General features: G+C 47.7%; 1 protein-coding gene and 1 pseudogene across 20 annotated transcripts in view; one reads left to right on the forward strand and one right to left on the reverse strand.

The window, feature by feature from the left end:
- LOC142558589 (G-protein coupled receptor-associated protein LMBRD2) overlaps window positions 1-26,651 on the forward strand; it is a 397,689-nt gene that overhangs the window by 222,482 nt on the left and 148,556 nt on the right. For all 20 annotated transcript variants that reach the window (XR_012823027.1, XR_012823026.1, XR_012823030.1 and 17 more), the window contains one exon: window positions 12,870-13,035. Coding sequence is in view for 7 of the 20 variants with exons in the window: in XM_075670721.1 (XP_075526836.1) it covers window positions 12,870-13,035 (166 nt within the window). In the remaining 13 variants the exon portion in view is untranslated. The remainder of the gene's footprint in view (window positions 1-12,869; window positions 13,036-26,651) is intronic.
- LOC142557865 (uncharacterized) lies at window positions 11,009-11,965 on the reverse strand (annotated as a pseudogene).

Below are 26,651 nucleotides of genomic sequence, written 5' to 3' on the forward strand. Positions count from 1 at the left end.
GAGTAGATCTGTGCGTAATCAACAGCCAGGCATATCTTGTCTCCGTGCATTATCTTTCACGTTACCCTGAGGTAGCCATTCTTCCTTCCACAAAGTCTGGAATGGTCATTGATTGACTGAAAAGTATTTTTTCTAGGCATGGAATCCCTGAGTGCGTGGTGACCGACAACAGTCCTCAGTTCGTGGCAACTGAGTTTGAACAGTTCGCTATGTCCTACGGGTTTCGCCATGTCACCGTGAGTCCGAGGCACCCACAGGGCAACGGAGAAGTAGAGCGAATGGTTCAGACGGTTAAGCACCTCCTTCTAAACTCTAAAGACCCTTATCTGGCATTGTTGGCTTACAGGGCGACGCCTGGCATTCTTGGGGTCAGTCCTGCAGAAATACTTATGGGTAGGCGACTGAGGACAAGAGTCCCAATGCTACCACGTCATCGAAATCCGGGAAAAAGCAGCTCGAAAGTCGTGGCCAGAGACCAGACGGTGAGACGGCAGCAATGCCGCTACTACAACCGACGCCATCGGGCCAGATGGCTTCCCAAGCTAGAAGCAGGTGACTTGGTCTGGATGACAGACATGCAATCCAACGCCACAGTCCTCGCACGAGCACCGAAACCGCAGTCATATGTAGTGCGAACAGACGACGGCGTTTACCGCCGCCAAAACAGGAGAATGCTTAACCGTCTCACAAAAAAAAAAGGGCGCACATGGAAACTTACGAATTTCCACAAACCGCGGAGCAGCCAAGCGCGGCACAATTGGCTCATAGCCCAGATGGCGCGACTGCAACAGATTCAGCGGGGCCTCCAACTCGCGCTGTGGCCAGTGGTGACCCCACTCGCACTGTAACACGGTTTGGTAGACTGGTGAAGAAGCCCATCCGACTGGGCTTTGATGAGTAGTGCTTTGGTGTTTAGTGTTTTTCTAGTACAAAATATGTGCTCTATCTTGAATTTCCGAATGTTCCTGTGTGATGAAGAAATCCATACGACTTGACTTTGAGTAGTTTGCTGTTTTGTTTTTTCTGGTATAACATATATTCTCTACCATGTATGCGCGAATGTTCCTGTGCTTGAAAAAGAGGGATGTGCTGTTATCGCCTGCCTGTGTGCGGCGTGTAACGTCACGACAGATAGCTGGACGACCACTGCGAGTGCCAAGCTACTTGTAACATGTGACGCCCCCAGAGTGTATATTATCGGCCAGCACAATAAATAGGGGACTTTTCCTTTCGTCACCTGGAGCGCGGCTCGTCGACTCTTCCTTCCGACATGCATACGTGTCAAGCTCATATGCCGTGTCACCACAGCGTGGGTGGAGACAAACGTTGGACAGCTGCTAGAAAAATACAGTGCCAAGGATTTGTTCAGCGCAGACGAGACAGCCCTGTTCTACCAGATGCTGCAGCAAAAAACCTTGGTTCTCAAAGGTGAACGCTGCCGAGGCGGTAAGCAGAGCAAGGTCCGCGTAACTGTGTTTCTCTTTGTACCAACATGGATGGGTCAGAAAAGGTGCCGGACCTCGTGGTTGGCAAAAGTGCATCACCACTATGCTTCAAAGGCAAATGGAAGCCCCAAGTGAGTTATGTGTCCTACCTTAAGGCTTGGATGACGAGAGAAATTTTCGCACAATGGCTGTGGGAGTGGGACGAGCGGCTGGGCAAGCTGAACCGGAAGATATGCCTTGTACTGGACAACTGCGCAACCCATCACATTGCCACTGGACTCAAAAACATTGAGCTATGCTTCTTGCCGCCAAACTGCACTGATTGTGTAACCCCTTGACCAAGGAGTTATCATGAACTTTAAGTCAGGCTACCGCAAGCGTATGATCGACCAATATGAGCATGAAGCTCTAGTCCACGATCAACTTGTACATGGCGATCGAGATGCTACAGGCCGCTTGGGTGGCTGTAGCAGCAAGCACCATCGCCAATTGCTTCTGGCATGCCTCATTTGGCATCAGCAGCGGCGGTTACAGTGAAGATCTCGGTGTTGCCGCCAATGGGGGGGGGGGGGGAGGGTGCTGCGGGCGACCAAGCCCTAGCGTCGTGGGGCGCTCTCCTTGTAGCCGGCGTTGTGCCCGACTGCAACACCTTCTGCATGTACATCAGTGCCGATGCTGACGCAATGATGACGGAAGAGCTAGTGGAAGTGGAAATTGTGCGCACAGTGATGGGGGTGCCTAATGACAACAGTGACGAATGTGTCGACGACAGCCCGAAGCCTAATATTGGCGCGTCTGATATACGAACGCGTACGCAAGAGCTAGGGGCGACGGTACTGCGCATGCCCGCACAAGTGCTGGATGCGGCAGACCTACTGCGCCGCTTCTTTGGCACTCACGATGACGACGAGGACAGGCTAGAAATAGCGGCTGCAGCTGAAAAATTCATCATTCGCCTGAAGAAGATGCGGCAAAGATCTATCAAGGACTTTTTTCAGCTTTTTTTCTGTTGATCAATCAATGATAAGGTGTTTGGCGTGAATAAAGTATCAATTACTTGCTGTCTTTTTTTTCGCTTGTTTTTCTCCATGCGACGGCCGTTTTCTTTGTCGCATGGCGGGCTGCTGGGAGATTTGGTGGTGAGTACATCCTCTTGCTTGCCAATTCTGGATAGAAATGGATAGTGGCTATAATGAACTAATGGTTATAACGAAGTAATTACGACCCCCACCTTCAAGTTTGTTATAACAAGGTTTTACTGTACCTGAATGTATTTGGGAATTTTCACTCATGGACACGTCGATGCTAGATTTTCTGGGAGACGGGGCGCCTAACACTATCGCATTAAGAAAAAAAGAAAAGCAGGGAAGAGATTGATGCAGTCGGATCCATTACAGGCACAGGTAGCGTGCGGTACAAGGTAGATAAAATTTTGAGAAGAGAAAGAAACATTATTTAGATGTATACAAAAATGCTAGAATGAAAAACATGTACAGCATACCTGGTTAAATCAAGCAGTCTAGGTGACCATTTGTTACTGCCCCGTTGCAAAGGTGATGCCAATAAATCATCATCATCATCATTGTTTTTATATGCTTCACCGCAATACATGTTATATAGTTTGCTGCATAAAACTGCTGCACTTTGGCAAAGCTGACTTTAAAATATCACCCACAGCAATATTGGGGGGCTCCGGTATTTCTGATGAGTGTCTTTTGAATCAAATCGAATAACAACATATTTGAATCAAGTAGTCCAAGTTTCGAATACCACCACCAATAAGGCAGAAATCCTGCCAAGCTGTCGTCGTCAGCTTTTTGTTTCTTGTCCTTGTGTACACAAGCGCAGATTCCATTCTCCCAAAGAGCTCTCCAAAAAGGATTGTCAATTCTCATTGAGGAAATTATGCACCTTGAAACACACATGCAGTTTTGAAGTCTGCCGGGGACAGTATTGCTTAGATGACCGCCAATCGTGAGTGCCTTTCTTTCTTAGCGATGGCAATGACGGCACATTCTTCAAGAAGTGTCACCAAGTGACAGAGTACATGATGAGAAGTCTCCTGCCAGTTTTTCCACACCACACCTTGTGGCACTCTAACTTATTTTAGCACAGCCAAAATAACATTCAAGGTTGTAGTTTCCTATGACCTGCGCTATAACAAATTAGACCTACCAACAAGATCCTGCAGCCATTTTCTTAGATTTGTTGCCTCCCCTTATGATAACCGCCAGCTCTTTTACTTTTGTTGAACGTGCCTTAAGCACGAAGTGACACAGACTAGAAGGAGACAGGACGAGCACTATTGTAGCCAATTGTAAAGGCGTGTGTCAGCCTGGCTTAAAAATAATTCACTTAAGATGGGGGCTAGGCAGGATCCCAATATAGACGCCACTTTTCTGTAGGTAGAAGCACCCATCTCTTTGTAAATAAGTGCAACCTAGGTGAAGTGAAATTAGCTGCAGAAAGCTTGCAACTGGAATGCCTGTTGCATTCTGAAATGCGATGGACCCAAACCTGTCGATGCTTGTATCAGTGCACTTTAGCAAGATTCTTGATAACAGAAAGCGTTTTTGGACCCTTGTCAGAATGCCTACTAGGAAACTAGACTACCTCCATGGAATTCTTGACCTTAAAAGGATTGTCAACCTCCAGAAGGTTCAGCTTATCTTGCAGGAAAAGGACTAGATGCTTTTGACAAGTGTCTTTTTCAGATACTATGACTCTTAGAGGGCAATTTAGCTTGTTGGCTTAAATGCTAAAGAGTATTTCTAAAGCAGTGTTCTTACACTCCCCTGTGCTTTTAGCAAGCCTCAACAGGTTAAATTTGTTCCAAAGCCTCTTAGCATCGCTTTTAACTTTTGACAGGAAGACCTGCTTATGAATGTCAAAAACGGGACAGCAAAGCCTTGTGTGCTTTCTCTCAATACAAACTCCTTCTCGTCCTCCTTCTTTGTTGGAGGGTAACAAATGCAAAGAGCTGGCTTTCAGGTAACTAGCTGCTCTAGGAATAGGCTGACAAGAAGAATCCAGCTCACACTTGGTCATGGCGTCTGCACCACTGCTGATGCAGCATTGAGCTTCACTTGACAGGGTGACGATCAAAACATCTCTCGCCTTGGAAAGTAGTTCTGGCCAAGTCCTTGTTTCTTGAATCAGCCAACTCATGGAGTCAAGGTGCTACACAGTATGGTCTGTATATTTTTTAGAAGTAGGCTACATAATTATACACCTGTGTTAAAGCACTCAACTGTTTGAAGCTTGCCACTATACGAATGTTACCAATCAAAAGCACACTGTCAAACAAGCATGATAAAGCACAGTGCATGCACAAATCAGCCAACGCTCAATGTGTCACTCGAAGCATGTCAAAGCAGAGCTGCATCAATATTCTCGTCACAACTCAGTTACAATGGGAACGAACAACGCTGCCATGAATAATAGCATTAAGTAAAACAGCAAACTTTCGCATTCTAACTTTACTTGATTCTGTGAACGGCAGTTATTCAAACATGCCTGCATTCCTTTTCATACCATTTACCTGGGAAACTCAAACATGACAGGCAGCTGCAGGCCCTGGGTGTTTTTGTCCCTTGATATTGAATTTAAGTGCAAAGTGACACAGACAGAGACTAGAAGCTGACAGAACGAGCGCTATGTGTCTGCTTCTAGTATCTGTCTGTGTCACTTCGCGCTACATTCAAGATCATGTTACCGTACCAGCTCGCCCAACTGTCTATTCTTTTACATTACATTTTTATCACTGTTTTGGCAGTTCACAACGCAACAGTGTCAGGCACCTTGGCTACCCAACTGCCAAACCTTCGCAAAGCAGCAGTGACACGAGGAGCCATTTTGCAAGCATAGTGGGTATCACGAGTGCCTCACGCTTCCAGTGACATCAGATAGGGCACACAGCTCTCCACTGGAGGAAGGAGTGGTGCTTGCGTCTGTCTGCAAACTTGAGGTTCAGACCCCTATTCTGGTACCAACAAATGTCCTCATGGGTCATAGCACGTCGGCATTCACAACTGTAGCCACCAACCTATTTTGATAAGCATCTTCGCCTATCTGTTTCACAATAAGTTAGGTGTGGTGCCATTAGAAGCATACTGCAAGCTCTGAGGGGATAACCCAGGTGTGCTGCCATTTTCTGCTGCAGGTGGCACAAAGTGAGCGTCATCTTCCACTCTAGTGGCATCATGGTGTTACCTGCCAACTCTATTTCATTTTGGTTTCCCATCGCCGTCTTAGAGCACAAACATGCATCTCGGGTCACTTGGAAGCTTGGCAGATGTTGGCATTTCTTGCTACCAACAGTCCTCACCAAGTGAGCAAGTTAACACATCCCACCAACATGTTCTGCCCTTAGAAGCTGCTGACCCACGAGGAATGCAAACTTAAGCGCTTGGCATAGCCACAAAAACTACAACACGTGTCATCTTGGGCCCCACCAGATCGGTGCGTGTTGGCGTCTTCTACTGCCAAATTTTTAAGTGACTTCTGATCATACATTTTCCCAGCCAATGTGTTTTACAGTAAAATCTCATTAATTCACAGCTCGCTAATTTGAAATTTCGGATAATTCGAAGTAGCCACCGCGGTCCGTCCAACAATGTATTGAAAGCAGTGTGCAATGCATCCGGCTAATTCACACTGAAATGCACACCGCCACTGAGATTGCGAGTGCTGGGGAGAGTGCTAGTGCACGAAAGCCCGTCGACTGTGCTGGCATCACCGCGTGGGCGACGCCGCTTTGCTCTTTCCATCTACAGCCCTTTGTTTAGGTCTGGCTGGAGAGAGATGCATTTGTTCCTTGCCAGCCATGTTAACGCCCCTGTTTCAGGTCACTTCTCCCCCTCTCTCAAGACTTTAAAGATAAAAATGCGGATGCAACATTGCATGTTTTTTTTCTCTTTTTTTCTATACATCCTTGCATCTTTTTGTTATATCTTGGATGCTATGTTCTTTCTCTGCGTGGTGTTTTGCCGAGAACTGGCACCAGGTAATGTCTGAAACGTGGCGGCCATGATGTTTATTGGCACTTGCAGTACCAAAAAGCATAGCCTTTGAGATTCGTGGCTATTACATGTATCCCAGCATTGTGTGGGCGCCGTTTCTATGTATAGTGGAACTCAGCAGCATGCAGCCGGTGCAGCCACAAATATACGACAGAGACCAATGTTGCTGCAGGTTGTGGTGCATTTTGCGAGTGCATTTTAGAGCACAGCTCTTGTTCCTGCGGCACAAAGGTGCGTTTATAGCCCAACGTTTTCGCTGCACATCGTTTGCGGCCAGTCACGCTATGCCACTTGCGCTGCGCCAGCTGAAATGCTCTCCCCTCTAGACTTAGACACACATGCCGTCGGCTGCTCTCTTCAGAGCTAGGCAAAACGATCCTCAACCCGCGTGCCACTTTGAAGACTTTGAACCACTGTCTGTGACCGTCGGCGAAGTGGCGTAGGCAACTTTCTTCTCCACGCCATGCACTGTGGTTCGGTGCAGTCAACGCAACGAACGCGCGGATGGAGCAACAGCCATCTCGACGTCGGGCACATCGGACCACATTGGCCATGTCCAGTTACGTTGGCTGCAGCAGTGTTTTGAACTATAGACATTGTTCTCACCAATGCGAAGTAGTGAGTGTGTGGGCTCACGCTATGTAGGACAATATATACGCCTTGACCGGGCAATTTTTTTCTCTAACTTTCATTGGTTCGAATTTTGTATAATTAGAATTTTTGTAACATCCCTGCAGAATTTGAATTAACGAGCTTTTACTGTATCTTGCATTTTTTTTTTTTTCAAAACATGTGAATGAGGTTCTGCCGTGGTTGGCAAATGATTGTTGAAGTAGACAAACTTGACACTACGAACTTCTGCTAGGTATGTTAAACTATGTCTTACTTTCTCCCCATTCCTGAGCATTTCTCCAATGCTTAGCTGTTTTGAAGTAGCATATCTTTTTAATCTCGAGTCTGTACAAGAGTGAATATTATATTTCCCTTCAATATTAGCAAATTCTAGCTGATCAATGAGTGATATTAGCACCAAGTCGGTTGAATACTCTTATTGAAAGCTGTATATTGACATGGTGTAAGAGTATTAAATTTGTGTATGTTTCAAACAATGTTTTAATTACTAAAGAATCATAAAATACTAGTGGGTCTGTAATAAATGGGAAGAAAGGGGGTTGACCGAGGGGCCCTATTTTTATTAGTCATATCATAAGAAGCGAATAAACACTGACACCAAGGACAACATAGGGGAAATTACTTGTGCTTAATAAATGAAATAAAGAAATGATAAATTAATGGAAATTAAAGTAGATGAAAAAACAACTTGTCGCAGGCGGGAACCGAACCCACCTGCGGCATACGAAGGTTGTGGGTTCGGTTCCCACCTGCGGCAAGTTGTTTTCTCATCCACTTTAATTTCTATTAATTTATCGTTTTTTTATTTCATTTATTAAGCACAAGTAATTTCCCCTATGTTGTCCTTGGTGTCAGTGTTTGTTCGCTTCTTATGAAGTGGGCCTGTAATGTGTTATAAGGGAATGGTCCCCTTTTTTTTTTTTAACACGGAGGTCACCCTCGCTCGTTTGGACTCATGCTAAAAAATTGCATGCTTAAATATAGGTTCATTTCATTTCATTTTATTACCTTAAAGACCCCATTCGGGGTATTACATAAGGGGTGGTTAACATGTGAACATAGGAAAAGGCAGGTGTTACATTGAAATACAAGTTTCAACAGTTTCTAGAAATTGTGAATGACATGTGATGGCAGCGACATTAATGGGTAGGTCGTTCCAGTCCTTGGCAGCTCGAGGAAAAAATGATGATTGAAAAGTGACAGTTCGTGTTCGAGGACGAGAAACTTGGAGTTGATGGCTGGTGCGCTGTGACATGCGTGAAGATGATGGCGTGACGTAAGGCAGGCGGCTTAGTAAGCTGTAAAAAAATTTGTGATAAAGAGAGAGCGTGGCAATGCGACGACGAAAAGCAAGAGATGCCAAGCTAGATTGTGCCTTTAAGTGTGAAACGCTGATGTTATATGAATATGAAGAATGGATGAATCTAGTCGCACGATTCTGAACCGACTCGAGTGCATTGATGATATATGTTTGATGAGGGTTCCAGATGGCGGCGGCATATTCCAGTTGTGGCCTGACAAATGATTTGTATGCGAGTAGTTTGACGTGCTGTGGAGCATGACGAAGATGACGCCTCATGAACCCAAGGGACTTGTTTGCTGACGAGATTACGTTAGTAGCATGCGCAATCCAGGAAAGGTCGTGGGACAGGGTTACGCCTAAGTACTTATAGGTTAGAACTGATTCTAGTGGGACGTTTGCAATTGTGTAAGTAGACAGATAAGGATTACGACGGCGGGAAATTGAAATAAATTTGCACTTGTTAGGGTTCAAGGCCATTTGCCAATGGTTGCACCATTCCTGCACGTTATTAAGGTCATTCTGGAGAGATGCTTGGTCAGAGATGTTAGTCACAGTACGATAAATCACACAGTCGTCAGCGAACATACGAATAGGACAAGATACATGCAGCGGAAGATCGTTAATGTATATTAGGAAAAGAAGCGGTCCTAAGACTGAGCCTTGAGGGACACCTGAAGTGACAGGGAGGGGTTCGGAGGAGACGTTATTGACAAAGACGAACTGGGAACGATTAGTAAGGAATTCTTTTATCCATTGTACTACAAGAGGATCCAAGTTCAATCTAGATAATTTTATTAGCAAGCGGTTATGAGGCACTGTGTCAAAAGCTTTAGAGTAGTCTAGAAAGATTGCATCGGTTTGAACGTTGTTATCAAGATTAACGTGGAGATCATTAAGGAAGATAGCTAGTTGTGTTTCACATGAAAGCCCTTTACGAAAACCATGTTGTGAAGGATGAAAGAAGTTTTCAGAGTCTAAAAAGTTCATGATATGCGAGTATATGACATGTTCCATGATTTTGCAAGGAACACTAGTTAATGAAATGGGGCGGTAGTTTAAGGGGGAGTCTTTGTTACCTGCTTTGAATACTGGAACGACCTTTCCCACTTTCCAATCATCCGGTAAAGTACCTGTAGACAATGATTGCGTGAACAACAGAGTGAAACATGCCGCGGATATATGCTTAGTATTCATTAGGATCTTTGAGTTAATTTCGTCTACACCAGAAGAAGTACATAATTTGTTTTTTTCAATGATTGATAGTATACCATCTACCGAAAATACAATGGGTGGCATATGTGATGTTATGTTAGTAGGTAGGGGAGAGTCTGGAGTGGTAGTTTCTTTTGTAAACACGGAAAAAAATGCTGTGTTGAATATATCGGTGCACTCGGCGTCCGTGGCGGTGTCGCCTGCTGCATTCGTCACGTTGATGGTACGAGCTTCTTTGGGATTTAAAATGCGCCAGAACTGCCGAGGATTTTGAGTAAGTAGCTTGGGCAGGTCGACGTTATAAAAAGATTTTTTAGCAGTGCGAAGGGCACTCAGGTAGGCGTTCTCTGCCGTGTAGTATCTTGACCAAGCCTCGGTGCTTCCAAGACGCGTGGCTAGCCGGAAGCGACGTTTCTTTTGGTTTTCAAGCTTCTTTAAATCTCTGGTGAACCATGGCTTATTTTGATTAGTGTGCATAGTTATTCTTGGTATATGTTTGTTTACGAGTTCATTAATTTTATTTTTAAATAGTGTCCAGTTTTCTTGAGGCGAGCGCATATGGAATAATGTCTCAAAAGTAGAAAAGAAGTCACGTAACTCGTAATTAATAGCTTCGTAGTTCCCTTTATCATACAGGCATATAGTTTTGTTAGATTTTGGTTGTCGCATGGGTTGAAAGTTGAAGGTGGCATGGATTACTTTATGATCACTTACCTCACGGAGGTAAGTTATGGATGATAGACTGTCAGGATGGCTGCTTAGTATAAGGTCGAGCACATTAGATGTGTCTTTTGTAACCCGCGTAGGCTCTAGCACAAGTTGAGTTAGACTGAAATTAAGACACACATTAACAAATTCTTTAGCAGCTTCATTGCCTATGATTAAAGCACTATTGTTAGTCCAGTTGATTTGCGGAAAATTAAAGTCACCGAAAAGCAGGATTTCTGCATTAGGGTGTTTTTCCCTAAGTTTGCTCAAGATGTTATTAAGTTTATGCGAAAAATCAGGAGTGTTATGTGGTGGTCTGTAACAAACGCCCAAGAGAACAGTCTGTGGTGAAGCGCGGCAGATTAGCCATATTATTTCCAAGTCAGTCTCAAAGGTTGCAAGCGTGCACGATAAATGGTGATGCGCGGCGATTAGCACACCACCACCTCGTGAGATTTCGCGGTCTTTCCGGAAAAGGCAGAAATTCGGCAAGTCAGCAAGAACCTCAGTATCAGTAATATCGTCAGTGAGCCAGGTTTCAGTTATTATCAGCAAATTACTGTTAGACGACAACACGAGGTTAGACAGAATATCGCGTTTAGGAAGGAAGCTGCGTGCGTTGGCAAAGATTACGGAAAGGTAGAGGTTAACTCGTGTCGATACCGTAGGGCGTTTCCCGCGTCGAGTTGGCTGCTATTGCAATTCTTTCACACTCTGTGTGCGTTCATCGAAAACATAGCGCTTATTACCCATAAACAGAGTTTTAAAGCGCAGGGAGTAAGGTGCTGATTTGCTTTTTGCGAATGATAGAAGGTGTCTGCGGGCCAATTGAACAGGACGCGTAAAATCCTCGCCAACGCTGAAGTTTGTTCCTTTAAATTTAGGGCCGTTAGAGAGAACAAGATCTTTTGTTTTATGAAAGGTGAACTTCACTATTATGGGGCGGTTACGATTAGCTGCACGATTGCCCAAGCGGTGCGCGCGCTCGATTTCTTTTGGGTCAAGAGTGATGCTCATATGTTTGCGACAGTGGTCAATGATTATGTGCTCCGATTGCGCGAACGACTCTGACCCTGAAGATTCATCAATACCATAAAAAATTAGATTGTTGCGCCGAGAATGATTCTCGGCATCATCAAGACGCGCTTCCAGCCTCTGAATTGTGTGTGCTGCACGGGCAGCATCACTCTTCACGCTTTCTATATCAGAACGCAAGGGGATTAGGTTTTGGTAGTGGGTCTCCAGGTTCGTCATGCGCACGCTCAGATCGGATATTGCTTTGTCAGTTGTTAGTAACTGAGACTTGAGGCCTTGAATGTCGGTGATCAGTTGCGATTGACCTGCGGATAGGCTCTTTAAGTTCCTTTAGTATGGCTTGACTATCAGGTCCAGGGTTAGTTTCGATGTCACCCGCCAGCAACAATAAAGAGCGAATAACATCACAACACTGAACAACAATGGAAAGGCAGCAATGTGGGCCCGGCAGCTGCAGTAGAAAGTAATTACTTGAACGCTTCGTGAAAAGACTGACAGGTTGACAACGTAAGCAAGAAATATCAGATGATAGTCGAGCAAGTAATTTTGTATGGCTTGCATGTTTATTATTCAGACCAGCAGTAGTTACTTTGTATGTAACTCTGCATGATGATGGTTCCATTTAGAGTAGTTTCGAACAAGAAGAAAAGAATGCAGAAGATGTATAAGTGAAGATTTGCAGAGGTTTAGGTGTTGCTACTCGCTGAATACATAGCAGATTCTGGGTATGACTGTATAATTTTCTATCATGCATTATACTAGAAATATCGCTATTGTTCAAGCTTGTAGATATTTCTGAAAGTGTTTACCATTTCCCATTCTATTTGTTATAGAGATTTGTATTTGCTTTTATGTTGTTGCTTTCCTTTTTTCAATTCTTCAGAAAGATAGTGGGGATGCTCCTTGTAGTGTGTAGCGAAGTTTGTGTTAATTGGCTGTTTTTTAGTTTGTTGTTCTTTTCTTTGTGCTTTTTTGTGTGCATTGCTTGTAGTAATTTTTCAGTAATCCAGATAAATGTCAGATGAAGGGGTCTCCTTGCACTTGTTTTTAAGAGAATTGTGTCAACATTAATAAGGCATACAGTGTAAGCAGATGTATGCACGGACAGGCACTAACAGTGTCAGCCCAAGAAATCAATGTGAGCAAATACGGGAAATGCTTTGTGTGTATCATTTGTTGTTAGTGAATGAGAAGAACAATTCTCTTTTTTCAATGCATTCAGGAAGCACTGTGTATCAAGCATAATGTTATCAAAGTTTCCTTTAATTAACTTTGTGGGAAGATGTGTAAAAAAACTAATTTTTTTGCAAATCTTTCCATAAAATTCATTGAAGGAAAGTTGCATCAAACTAGAGCCAAATGGGATAGACAAAAATGGACACCATATTTAAAGTAGGCACTTAACATTACATATATCTACAAGTTTTCAACACTGCAACTTGAAGAATAAATAATTTTTTTTTAATGTTTGGTTGCTTGATCTGCATTGTCCTGACTGGTCCACTGTTGCAGGTGATCCGAGCTCTGCAGCACGATAACCGCACCAGCTGCCAGTGGCGACTGCTGGTGGAGCAGGCCCTGTACCTGGAGGACGTGGCACGCACCGCAGAGGCTGGCCGTGGGGAACGCCGATTGCGCTCACCAACCCTGCTAGGTTCCTGGTGTGGACCCACCGTAGGTGAGGCCTTCAAAAAAGGGCCGCGCGCAAACGCATGATAGGAACCATCCTTTTCCATAGAATAGTTGCAACGCTTGAATCCCTGGCGTGGCTGTTATTATGGTGAAGGTGCAGTGACCATGACAGGTGGCTTGATTGTATATTTGCACTTGGCATTTTTATGTAGCCTCAAATGCCTTTTCCAAATGCCTTTTCCACTGTTACACTGAAGCCCCAAGGAAGCTGTTCAGAAAGCTGGCTTTTCATGAAGGTCTGCAACTTTCGTGAGCCTCTCTTTAATGGATGACATCAAAGAAGTCAGTGTCATGGCACCAAGGGCATTATGGGAACTTTGAGGGTCAGTTTTGGTTTTGGATGCCATGTGCTGCTCAGCAAGGTACCACTGCCATTGCAATGAGCCCTGTCACCATTGAAACGCTCAGAAAACTGTGTGCTTTGTTGGGTCCCGGTGGGCGATGTAGCCTTAGGCTCAAAAGTGTGGTGATGCAAGCCAGCCCGAGCTCACACCGCTCGCACCACACTGCTTGTGTCAGCAAGAAGATAGAGCTCTTGCATAGCCCTGACATACTAGAGCAGAGATTCATCAGGTTGCTGGGTCCAAAGCTCTAGCTCACAATGCATGCAGGGCTCATAGTCGAGAAGGAGGAATTTGCTGCACAGGAGCATCATAAACTCCTCCATCGAAGGAGCTTCATAGCTGACAAGTCAGTGCCACCATACTGTTTTGGCTGTCAGTAAGATGGGCAATACAGTGCCTAGCATCATGCTGTTGTTCAGCCACATTGCCTGTTGATATCGGTGAAGTGTTCCAAGTTGCTTCATAGCACTCATGTTGTCCGAATAACTGTTGTACTTCGGGAGAGGTATGTGTTGGCAGCTTGGCATGCCTGGCTGAAGGAACTGGAGGTCTTCACTTAGAGCACTAGGCTGCGTGTGCACCCCTTTCGTCAGAACTTGGAGAAGCTGTGCTGCTGCGGAAGCGGTGCTGCTGCGGTATGCAGTGGCGTTTGCTCCAGACTATGCTCGGTGGTTTCACCTTTCCCCTTCAAATGTACTCCTGAACCTAAAGGGCCAGTAAACAGCTTGGAGTGGAGTTCAGTTGCCTCTGCAGCAAGTGCACAAGAACTCACACGACCAACGAACGGAGCAGTGGCAAAGCGAAGTGGCTCACGCACTGCAAATGTTGCTCAGCTGCGTACGAGGCACGTCGTGGTCGGAAAATGCGGCACAATTGTTGGCTAAACGGGGTGGCTCGCATTTGAAATTGTCTGCCAGTGGTGCTTGGGACAAGGAGAGACCAGTGAGTGATTTGCACCAGCAGCAAGGCAGGGACGCTCAGCTGTCATTGGCGAACTGCAATCGGGACAGAGACAAGCCAGTGAGCGAGCTTGTGCCTATAGTAGAGAAGGAAGGCTGCACCACGGCACATTCGTCCAAGAAAACCATGTGGGAAAACAGTAGGCCTGTAAGCGTATGCATGCCAGCATCTAAGCAGGGTGGTTGCGTTGCAACACCTTGGGCACTGAACTGCGCTCTGCACATACAGAGGCCACTGAGTGAGTTTGTGCCGCCACCTTAGCAGGGTGGCTCCGTTCCAACACTGGCCTGTGCTTGGAGCAAACGCCCCCTAATGAACCGGCAGGGTAAAGTGGCTCTGACACTGCACATGGCACAGTGAACGACGCTCAGGAAAGAGAAAGGCCAGCGAGGGTATTTGTGCCGGCATCTAAGCGGGATGGCTTGGATGCTGCATATGGCAGTGAACGACCCTCGGGACAAAGCGAGGCCAGTAAGCGTACTCATGCCTGCATCTAAACGAGGTGGCTCTGACGCTGCAGATGGCACACTGAACCCCTGTCGGGACAAAGGGAGGCCAGCAAGTGTATTCGTGCTGGCATCTAAGCGGGATGGCTCCGACGCTGCAAGCGAAACAGTGAACACTAGGGACAAAGGGAGGCCAGCGAGGGTATTCGTGCCGGCATTTAAGCACGGTTGGTCCGATGTTGCACATGGCGCACTGAACGATGCTCGGGGCAAAGGGAAGCCAGCAAGTGTATTCATGCTGCCATATAAGTGGGGTGGCTTTGACGCTGCACATGGCACACTGAACACAGCTTGGGAAAAGGAAGGCCAGCAAGGGTATTCGTGCCGGCATCTAAACGAGGTGGCTGCGACGCTGCACATGGCACACAGAACGACGCTTGGGGTATTCATGCGTAGCAAGCGTATTCATGCTGCCATATAAGTGGGGTGGCTTTGATGCTGCACATGACACAGTGAATGACGCTTGGGGTAATGAGATGCCAGCAAGCATATTCATGCTGCCATATAAGTGGGGTGGCTTTGACGTTGCACATGCCATAGTGAACACAGCTTGGGAATAAAGATAGGCCAGCAAGGGTATTCGTGCCGGCATCTAAGCGAGGTGGCTCCGACGCTGCACATGGCACACTGAACTACGCTCAGGGTAAGAGAAGCTAACAAGCATATTCATGCTGCCATATAAGTGGGGTGGCTTTGACGCTGCACATGGCACAGTGAACGACGCTCGGTACAGAGGGAGGCCAGCAAGCATTTTCATGCTGCCATATAAGTGGGGTGGCTTTGACGCTGCACATATCATACTGAACACAGCTTGGGAAAAAGGGAGGCCAGCAAGGGTATTCGTGCCGGCATTTAAGCACGGTTGCTCCGATGTTGCACATGGAACACTGAACGATGCTCGGGGCAAAGGAAAGCCAGCAAGCGTATTCATGCTGCCATATAAGTGGAGTGGCTTTGACACTGCACATGGCACACTGAACACAGCTTGGGAAAAGGAAGGCCAGCAAGGGTATTCGTGCCGGCATCTAAACGAGGTGGCTGCGACGCTGCACATGGCACACAGAACGACGCTTGGGGTATTCATGCGTAGCAAGCGTATTCATGCTGTCATATAAGTGGGGTGGCTTTGACGCTGCACATGGCACAGTGAATGACGCTCGGTACAAAGGGAGGGCAGCAAAGGTATTCGTTCCAGCATCTAAGCGGGGTGGCTCCAATGCTGTAGATGGCACACTGAACGACACTTGGGGCAAATGGAAGGTTGCAAGCGTATTCACATGACATATCTACTGAAACATATCAAGAAAACGAAGGTTGTGCGCTTGATCGCTGTGTTTGTCACTAAAGGAAATGTGAAGACTGAAGCTACAGTATTTTCTCGGCTCATGAAAAGCTTGCATGATGGCTATCAAAGCAATTGTGTAATAGACGGGATAGCTGACTGCACAGTATTGTGCCGTCAGGAATGCTCAATGTATACAGAAGCACACTGCATCTTTCACAATATGTTTATATATATCCCAGACAAGGCAAAGGCATCCTCAGGAAGTCTCTGGGATGTCAGCATCAGGACATTCATACATGCTAAGGATGTCCGGCAGTAATACTAAAAGGCTGCTGATCAAGTCCATTTGTCCCAATCAGATATTGAGAATATATATACCAGGTATATAATTGGAGGACCATATTAGGGTGATGTAAGAACATTTTCCAAGGATCTGGTGTTTGACACTGTAAATAGAAGGCAATTCATTATTTACTGTGGTTTTTTAGCGCACGAAAAGGGACGAAAGAGTGGCAAGACGCGGACACAGCGCTAACTTCCAACAATTGTTTTATTCCACGAAGCGGTGCACATATATATAGGTAACACACCATCGTGCGCACGTGCATATGTACTGATTTCTAATCAAATGAGACAGCAACGAGACGTGTAATGGAAAGATAAGATGATATGAAAGATGAAAGAATGACCATGCATAGCCAAAAAATTTTTTTGTGATTGCAAGATTAAAATGTCCTCTCCATCAGGCCACCCTCTGTGTCATGTTTAAAAAATCGAATTCTTTTTTTGAAAGATCAATTGAAGGCGCGCTAACACAAGCGCTCCCCAAACTAGCGATCTTCGCCGCTTCAATAATCTCACGTGTTGTTTGCGCGGGGCTTCTTCATATTGTCACGTGGTGGTGACGTTGAAGAACACAGTAGGAAATACTCTGAAAGACAAAACTAACTTTTATTGGGCAAACCTGTGCCCACAAAAACAGGCTACACTTATAGCACAACTATAGTGGCGAACAAGGTCGGCGATCGGCGAAAATCTGATCAGCGGGTCAAGTGCGTCGGCTTTTATAGAGCAGTCATCGAATGTTCCAGACTAATGGTTGGGACCCGCATGCCTTCCACAAAGTTCTACAACATTAGAATCACACGATGAAATCAGATAACACAAGGTTCCGCGACAACAGACAGCGGGTAGAAGCATCGATAACTTTCCAGAAACTTTGGATACATGCAGACGCGTCCCGCACTGTGCGATAACATTTGTTAGGCGGCCAAAACGTGGTCGCCCGTTAAATATTACACGTGTCAATGCCCCCCTCTTAAGAAGCATCGACCCGATGCTGCAAACAAACGAAAGTAATAAAAGAAAAGCACTCCTAGCAAAGAAAACAACAAAATAAGAAAGTTCGTCTGCGTCCGTAAAAGGGTTTAAGACGCACCACGTGGACCACTTCAGATCGTGCGCGGCGTCACTGTGAATGCGAAAAGCCGTCCGGCACGACCTCATAGTCCAGTGCGCCAATACGTCGGATGACCTTGTAGGGTCCGAAATATCATCGCAGTAGTTTTTCACTGAGTCCTCGTCGGCGTATCGGAGTCCACACCCAAACACGGTCGTTGGGCTGGTACTCGACGAAGCGTCGTCGGAGGTTGTAGTGTCGGCTGTCGGTCCTCTGCTGGTTCTTGATCCGCAGGCGGGTGAGCTGTCGGGCTTCTTCGGCGCGCTGGAGGTAGGTAGTGACGTCAAGGATCTCCTCGTCAGTGACGTGTGGCAGCATGGCGTCGAGCGTCGTCGTCGGGTTCCTGCCGTAGACCAGCTTGAACGGCGTGATCTGTGTTGTTTCTTGCACCGCCGTGTTGTAAGCGAATGTTACGTATGGCAGGACGGCATCCCAGGTTTTGTGTTCGACGTCGACGTACATCGCTAGCATGTCGGTGAGGGTCTTATTCAGCCGCTCCGTTAGACCATTCGTCTGCGGGTGGTAGGTCGTTGTCCTCCTGTCCCTTGTCTGACTGTATTTCAGAATGGCTTGAGTGAGCTCCGCTGCAAAGGCCGTTCCTCTGTCGGTGATGAGGACTTCTGGGGCGCCATGTCACAGCAGGATGTTTTCGACAAAGAATTTCGCCACTTCGGCTGCGCTACCGTTCGGCAGTGCTTTTGTTTCAGCGAAGCAAGTGAGGTAGTCCGTCGCCACGACGATCCACTTATTTCCGGTTATTGACGTCGGAAGGGGTCCCAGCAAGTCCATCCCGAGCTGCTGGAATGGTCGGCAAGGAGGCTCGATTGGCTGCAGTAATCCAGCTGGCCTTGTCGGCGGTGTCTTGCGTCGCTGACAGTCTCGGCATGTTCTGACATAACGGGCGACGTCGGCGGTCAGGCGCGGCCAATAATACTTTTCTTGTATCCTCGATAGTGTCCGGGAAAATCCTAGGTGTCCAGCGGTCGGATCGTCATGTAGGGCATGCAATACTTCTGGACGAAGTCCTGACGGGACAACAAGAAGGTAATTGGCACGGACTGGTGAGAAGTTCTTCTTCACGAGTAGATTGTTTTGAAGTATGAAGGAAGATAATCCGCGCTGAAATGCCCTGGAGACAACGTCGGGGTGCCCTTCCAAATATTCGACGAGGCCTGTTAGCTCTGGGTCTGCCCGTTGCTGTTCAGCGAAGTCCTCTGCGCTTATAATTCCAAGGAAGGTGTCGTCATTCTCGTCATCTTGCGGCGGCGGGTCAATGGGTGCGCGTGATACGCAATCGACATCGGAGTGTTTTCGTCCAGACTTGTAGATTACAGTGATGTCGTATTCTTGTAGTCTGAGGCTCCACCGCGATAGACGTCCTGAAGGATCTTTTATATTCGCTAGCCAACACAATGCGTGATGGTCACTGACGACTTCGAATGGCCTGCCATAAAGATAAGGGCGAAATTTAGCTGTAGCCCAAACGATGGCGAGGCATTCCTTTTCGGTCGTAGAGTAGTTGCCTTCCGCTTTTGACAGCGACCGGCTAGCGTAAGCTATCACCTGTTTGACTCCGTTTCTTCTCTGGACTAGAACGGCACCGAGGCCTACGCTACTGGCGTCAGTATGGATTTCTGTATCGGCGTACTCGTCGAAGTGCGCAAGTACCGGCGGCGACTGCATGCGTCGTTTGAGTTCTTCAAATGCGTCGGCCTGCGAGGTGTCCCACTTGAAGTCAACATCACATTTAGTTAGGCGTGTCAAAGGCTCGGCGATGCGTCAAAAGTTCTTGACGAAGCGCCTGTAGTAGGCACACATGCCAAGGAATCTACGCACTGCCTTCTTGTTGATGGGTTGCGGGAACTGTGCGATGGCAGCTGTCTTTTGTGGGTCTGGCCGGACACCAGATTTGCTGATTACGTGGCCTAGGAACAGAAGCTCATCGTAAGCGAAGCAGCATTTTTCCGGCTTCAGAGTAAGCCCCGATGACTTGATGGCCTCTAGTACTGTCGCAAGCCGCCTGAAGTGATCGTCGAAGTTTCTAGTGAAGACGACGACGTCATCCAAATAAACGAGACAGGTATGCCACTTCAATCCTGCTAACACCGTGTCCATGACGCGCTGGAACGTTGCAGGCGCCAAGCACAGTCCGAATGGTATAACCTTGAACTCGTAGAGGCCGTTGAAGGCCGTCTTTTCGCGATCTCTTTCGTCGACTTCTATTTGCCAATAGCCAGACTTGAGGTCCATCGACGAGAAGTATTTAGCGTTGCACAGCCGATCCAATGCGTCGTCTATTCGTGGGAGGGGGTATACGTCCTTCTTCGTGATCTTGTTCAGACGACGATAATCGACGCAGAAATGTAGGGTTCCATCCTTTTTCTTTACCAGGACAACAGGGGATGCCCACGGGCTTTTTGACGGCTGGATGATGTCGTTGCGCAGCATTTCGTCCACTTGGTGCCTTATAGCCTCACGTTCTCGCGACGAAACTCGGTAAGGGCTCTGGCAGAGTGGTCGAGTGCACTCCTCGGTGATTATGCGATGCTTGGTGACTGGTGTTTGTCGAATCCTCGATGACGTCGAAAAGCAGCCTTTGTATCGTCGGAGCAGACTTCTGAGCTGCTGTTGCTTAATCACGAGGAGACTTGGATAAATGTCGTAGTCTGGTTCGGGAACCATCGTCGTCTGGGTAGATGCGGCGGAATCCGAGAGGACAAACGCATTACTGCTTTCTAGAATTTCCTAGATATACGCGATCGTCGTGCCCTTGTTGATGTGCTTGAACTCTTGGCTGAAGTTTGTCAGCAACATTTCAGTTTTCCCACGATGCAGTCGAGCGATCCCTCTTGCGATGAAAATTTCACGGTCTAGCAGTAGACCTTGGTCGCCTTCGATGACGCCTTCTACGTCAACGGGTGTTTCGGTGCCGACCGAAATAACAATGCTCGAGCGAGGCGGGATGCTCACTTGATCTTCGAGAACACTCAAGGCATGGTGACTGCGAAAGCTCTCCGGCAGTATCGCTTGATCTTCCGATAGCGTTATCGATTTTGACTTCAGGTCTATTATTGCGCCGTGATGGTTCAGGAAGTCCATGCCGAGAATGACGTCTCGTGAACACTGTTGGAGGATAACGAAGGTGGCAGGGTAAGTCCAGTCATGAACGGTCATTCTTGCCGTGCAGATTCCAGTCGGCGTAATGAGGTGTCCTCCAGCGGTCTGAATTTGGGGCCCTCCCATGCAGTCTTAACCTTCCTCAACTGGGCGGCGATGTGTCCACTCATTGCGGAGTAATCGGCCCCTGTGTCGACTAAGGCAGTGACTGCGTGGCCGTCGAGAAGTAAGTCGAGGTCGGTGGTTCTTTGTCTGGTGTTGCAGTTGGGTCTTGGCGTCGGATCACGGCTGCGTCGTGTTGAACTGAAGCTGGAACGTCGCGTCGTCAAGCCGTCTTTCGTCGGTGTAGTCTTGGCTTCCTGACTTCGTCGGGACGGCGGCATGTCGTCATTAGGTCGTCGAGATGGTTTCTTTGTCGTCTTCGTCGGCAGCAGAGGATCTTCGTCAGTTCGACGAACAGCAACCGCACCTCCATCGGTTGCTGCTTTTAGTTTTCCGGATATGGGCTCGCTGACCAGCCCCAGGCTGGGCCAGTGTATGGTCGGCGCTGCGGCGAGTGGTAGCGGCCTGGTGATGGCGAACACGACGGTCGTCGAGAGCTCCACTGAGTAGCGGCGAGATAGTCGGCGATATCGCGAGGGCGTTCACCTTGCTGCGGTCGCGGAGCGTTGACGGCGAAACCTCGCAGTCCCATCTCCCGGTAGGGGCATCGGCGATACACATGGCCGTCTTCTCCGCAGTGATAGCAGAGCGGGCGGTGGTCACGGGCTCGCCAAATGTCCGTCTTCCTCGCGTAGGTGCGCTGGGCGATGGGTGGGCGTGCTGGCGGCGGCGGCAGCGGCAGCGGACGACGGAATTGCGTCGTTGCAGGGCCCTGGCGCGGTCGCGAAAGGGGCCCTTGACAGCGTGCGACAGCGGCTAAGGTCATCGCTTCTGGCTGGGGCTGCGGTAATTGAAGTTGCACGTCAGGAACTCCAAGCGATCGCTGAACCTCATCTTTCACGATGTTGGCGATCGAGGCCACTTGAGGCTGCGACGAAGGCAGGACCTTACGCAGTTCTTCGCGCACAATGGCCCTGATGGTCTCCTGAAGGTCGCCGGAATCCAGTCCTTGGATGGCGTACTGCAGCGTGAGCCCCTGGCGGTTATATTGCCAGGTGCGCATCTCCAGAGTTTTCTCGATCGTCAATGCCTCTGCAGAAAACTCAGCTACGGTCTTCGGCGGGTTGCGAATAAGTCCTGCGAAAAGTTCTTGCTTGACGCCCCGCATCAGGAAGCGGTCTTTTTTCTCCTCTGACATTTCCGGGTTGGCGTGCCGGAAAAGACGGGCCATCTCCTCCGTGAAGATCGCGATCATCTCGTTTGGCAGCTGCACTCTGGTTTCTAGTAGTGCTTGGGCTCGCTCTTTTCGCACGACGCTTGTAAACGTTTGCAAGAAGCTGCTTCGGAACAGGTCCCACGTCGTTAAGGTGGCTTCTCGGTTCTCGAACCAGGTCCTGGCGGCGTCTTCCAGTGCGAAATAGACATGCCGCAGCTTGTCGTCGCTGTCCCAACTGTCAAACGTCGCGACCCTCTCATACGTCTCGAGCCAGGTTTCCGGGTCCTCGAATGTTGATCCGCGGAACGTCGGAGATTCCCTGGGCTGCTGCAGCACGATGGGGGACGCTGGGGCTGCCATTGGGGTTGCCTTGTCCACAATCTTCTTAGTCTTCTCAGGTAGAAGTCCGTGCTCCGGAGGCAGCTGTTGAAGACGGCGGCTTGCTCGATGCTGCGGGACTACGTTGCTGTTCTCTTTGTGGTCCGGGCTTGGATCACGGCTTGTCGGGGGCGTCCGGTACATGAACGAAAAGCACCTCCACCAGACGTCACGTGGTGGTGACGTTGAAGAACACAGTAGCAAATACTGCGAAAGACAAAACTAACTTTTATTGGGCGAACCTGTGCCCACAAAAACAGGCTACACTTATAACACAACTATAGTGGCGAACACGGTCGGCGATCGTCAAAAATCTGATCAGCGGGTCAAGTGCGTCGGCTTTTATAGAGTAGTCATCGAACGTTCCAGCCTAATCGTTGGGACCCGCATGCCTTCCGCAAAGTTCTACAACATTCGAATCACGCGATGAAATCGGATAACACAATGTTCGGCAACAACAGACAGCGGATAGAAGCATCGATAACTTTCCAGAAACTTCGGATACATGCAGACGCGCCCCGCGCTGTGTGATAACATTTCTTAGGCGGCGAAAACGTGGTCGCCCGTTAAATATTACACGTGTCAATATCACCATGCACTGTTTATAAATGGGACTGCACCCATGCTTTCTACAGTGAAAAGCCAGATGCCCCAATCCTCCAGTTCGCACATTATTTGTGTGTTCACGCAACCTGTCATTTATGCACCTTCCCGTTTGGCCGATGTATTTTTTGCCGCACGACAGGGGCAGTTCATACACGATACTGTTCTCACAATGAACGTAGCATTCCTTGTGATTTGTCCAGCAACTGGGCTTCTCAGAACCACAGTAGCTGGCCTTGCACAAGTTGGACAGCTTGATTGGCGCTGAAAAGATGACGCTTACATTTGCGTTATTGCCAATCTTCTTCAGTCTGTGCGAGATAGTGTGGATGTACTGTATGATTGCGCGTTTCTGCTTCACTCGCACATTTTCCGGTGATGTAAACTGCTCATCCTGTCGCCTGCGTTTTGCAGTCTTAAGGAGACCTTCGGCTACAGCTGGGATGATATGCTGCGGGAAACCGGCCTGTTTAAGGCGATCCACTTGCGCCAGAAAACTGGACAAACACTTGTGAGGACATGAGCGGCGAAGCGCATTCATTAGGGTTGACTTTGCGATCCTCCTCTTAACCAACTTAGAGTGGCCCGATGAAAATGGCAATAGCGGTTTGTTCGCCCTTGGTTCGTATGCCCAGCACACCTGGTGTCCCTCAAAAAACATTCTTATATCGAGAAATCGCATGGTACCATCCTGTGGCGTTTCATGCGTAACAGTGAGCGGTTGTAAACACTTGTTGAAAAGATCTAGCACTTGGGTGACATCAAGACAAACCTCCCCGCTAGGACTTGGATTGAGAAGCACAAGGTAGTCGTCAACGTACCTGTACACCTTTTTTACATTTGAGTTTTCTAATTTGGCATCCAGTATCCTGTTTACAGGAGCAAGATAAAGGTCACTTAAAATTGGTGCAATACAGGAACCAACGCAAATTGTTTGTTTTTGAAGATAAACACTTCCATCCCACTTGGTGCACTAGTTCCATTCGTGTTGCGGCAGTGCTAGAGCGGGGCAGAAGGTCAACCTCCTGATCCACAACTCTTGCCGGGACTGGCTCATCCATGGCGCTGGCGAGGGTCACCTCCTTCTTAGCTAACAGTCACCTCTTGACCTTTTCGTTGTATAGGACAAACACAACACGGTCCCGCAATGCGTTGTCGATGGCTGTGAAATTGCAGTGCTTCACTGACTTCCGGAGGGCCGCAAGGTAACCGGCAGCCGACTCCTCCAGTGCCTAGTTTCAGCGAAGAAAATCGTAATGTCTTGCCAGTTCGGGTGGTTTCGGGGCAACATGCTCTTGCAGGGCAGGCAATTTCATTGGGAGCATGGTGTTCTTCAACTGTGGTGTTGCCACGGGGGCTTTGGCTAAATGGAATGTCAAGGGACCGTATCAGCTCAGGAAGGTGAACTTTTGCTTGTTGTCATTTTTATGTTGTGGGCTTCCTAAAAAGACTCAAATCATTGAGTGTAAACCTCCCAGTCCTCCGGCCGAGATAAACCGAATGGCTCGATGTAGCCTTCTGTGGCGGTGCCCATCAGACTTTCCAGTGGGCGGTGTTGTCCTTTTCCTTCAGTTGGCTCTGACGGTGAATATGCGATGTACTCCCAGTGATAGCATTCCGTTATCTAGGCACCAATTTCACTCTCCTCACCAGTGTTGTATCACGAAAGCGACGATGCACTGACACACAGTTTGACTCAACTGAAAAAGGTGCAGCTGCTTGCTCCGGGCGCTCTTTGTTCACTTTTGTGACATGATTGTCAGAACCAAGCAAAGTTGCCAACATCACAAACTGCAGTTGCGGCATACAAGTGGCTATAGCATGTAAACATTACAATAATAATAATAGTGTTTAAAACAAAATAAGCGTTTTTTTTTCAATGTGCCATTTGTATTTTGTTTTGGTTATGCAGGTAAATCTCTATATAATGAAGTCAGTAAAATAGACAATTTGCTTTGTTATATCAAAATTTCGTTCTATTGAAATTCGACCTTTCAACCTTTCCTTACATGGAAAGGAGCCGCAGAACTTTGCAGAAATTATCAGGCAATTGAAGAAAGGTAATTTGTATGAGAAAACAATTCATTTTGATAAATTGGTAGTCCACGACGAATTATATGTTTTCACGCCAGATATGTCGACGCTGTCTTTTTGACAGTACGAATTAAGCGAAGTCAGCCACGCTTTTGCGTACACTATGGCCCTGCATGGGCATGGGCAGGACATGTAATGAGGAGAGAAGATAACCAATGGTCATTAAGGGTTACGGACTGGATTCTAAGGGAAGGAAAGCGTAGCAGGGGGCGGCAGAAAGTTAGGTGGGCGGATGAGATTAAGAAGTTTGCAGGGACGACATGGCCACAATTAGAACATGACCGGGGTTGTTGGCGAAGTATGGGAGAAGCTTTGCCCTGCAGTGGGCGTAACCAGGCTGATGATGATGATGATGATGATGATGATGATGATGGCCCTGCAGCTGATAGCGTCGCCCACACTGGGACGACGCTGTCAGGAAAAGTGCCGGCAGCGGGAAGCGAATGCTTCGTCTGCCTCTCTCTCCATCGAGTCACCGAAACTTGAGATTATGCAACCTCCAATACTAAAAGCGTGGTAAGACAGATTACATGGTGCCACGCAGTATCGGCATGCCCAGTCTTGCACATGCGGCAGATTACCTCTAACGAAGCGTACGCCGCTGCATATGCACTCAGCCACGCTTACAACCATGCGCAACCATGGCCGAGACATGCACCACCCTACCCCCACTTCACCCCCCTTCCCCGTTGCGCGTGCTTCATCATGTTATCGCGAGCTTGCTCCCCTCCCCCTCTTTACCTATGCTCTCGCGGTGCGGCAGCATTTGTGAAGCTACCGTCTTTCCTATCTCATCCTCGCACACTTTCACTCGCACCTAAAGTACACGGGGCGCGATAGGATCTTATCACACTTAGACTTTACACGGAACATGATGTGGCTCCACTTCAGCGGTTGCTCTTGCCACGCTGTGTGCGATTTGGGAGGTGCATTTGCAAGCAGCCACTTGTAATTTAATCATTTGACCGTCTGTCTCCACAAAAGTTTCCATTTATTGTCTTGGCATTCCTTTGCGGTGGCAGGGAAATTTCATTACATTGAAGTCGGGTACAAACACAATTTGTTATATTGAGGTTCTAAATATATGGTGTTCTACAGAGAAGAGGTGATTGAAAGTTAAATACTTCGTTATATTGAGAATTTCATTATATTGAAGTTCGTTATATCAAGGTTTAACTGTACTCAAATTCATTTGGGCAAACATAAAGCTCCCCAAGTAAACGCACCTGGAAGCAACGTCCCGAGAAATCCTGCTGAGGATGTTGCTTGGATATATGTCAAGTTAGGTTTGTGATGAATCTGGCTGTAGATGTGCTTAAAATTCATTGTGGGCATGGTGCTGTCGACGTCTCCATTGACAGCACCATACCTCCATTGACAGCACCATACCTCCATTGACAGCACCAAAACATCCGCAGGATGTCTTGTGTTGTCTGGGTAGTGGCAAACACCCTGCATATCTTTTTCAGACAACTGTCGTCTGCTAGCTGCTTGCACTGGTCTGACCAAAAATCTGCTGACAGCTCCGAGGGTCTGCG

Source organism: Dermacentor variabilis, chromosome 9, assembly GCF_050947875.1.
Source record: "Dermacentor variabilis isolate Ectoservices chromosome 9, ASM5094787v1, whole genome shotgun sequence".
Taxonomy (NCBI): domain Eukaryota; kingdom Metazoa; phylum Arthropoda; class Arachnida; order Ixodida; family Ixodidae; genus Dermacentor; species Dermacentor variabilis.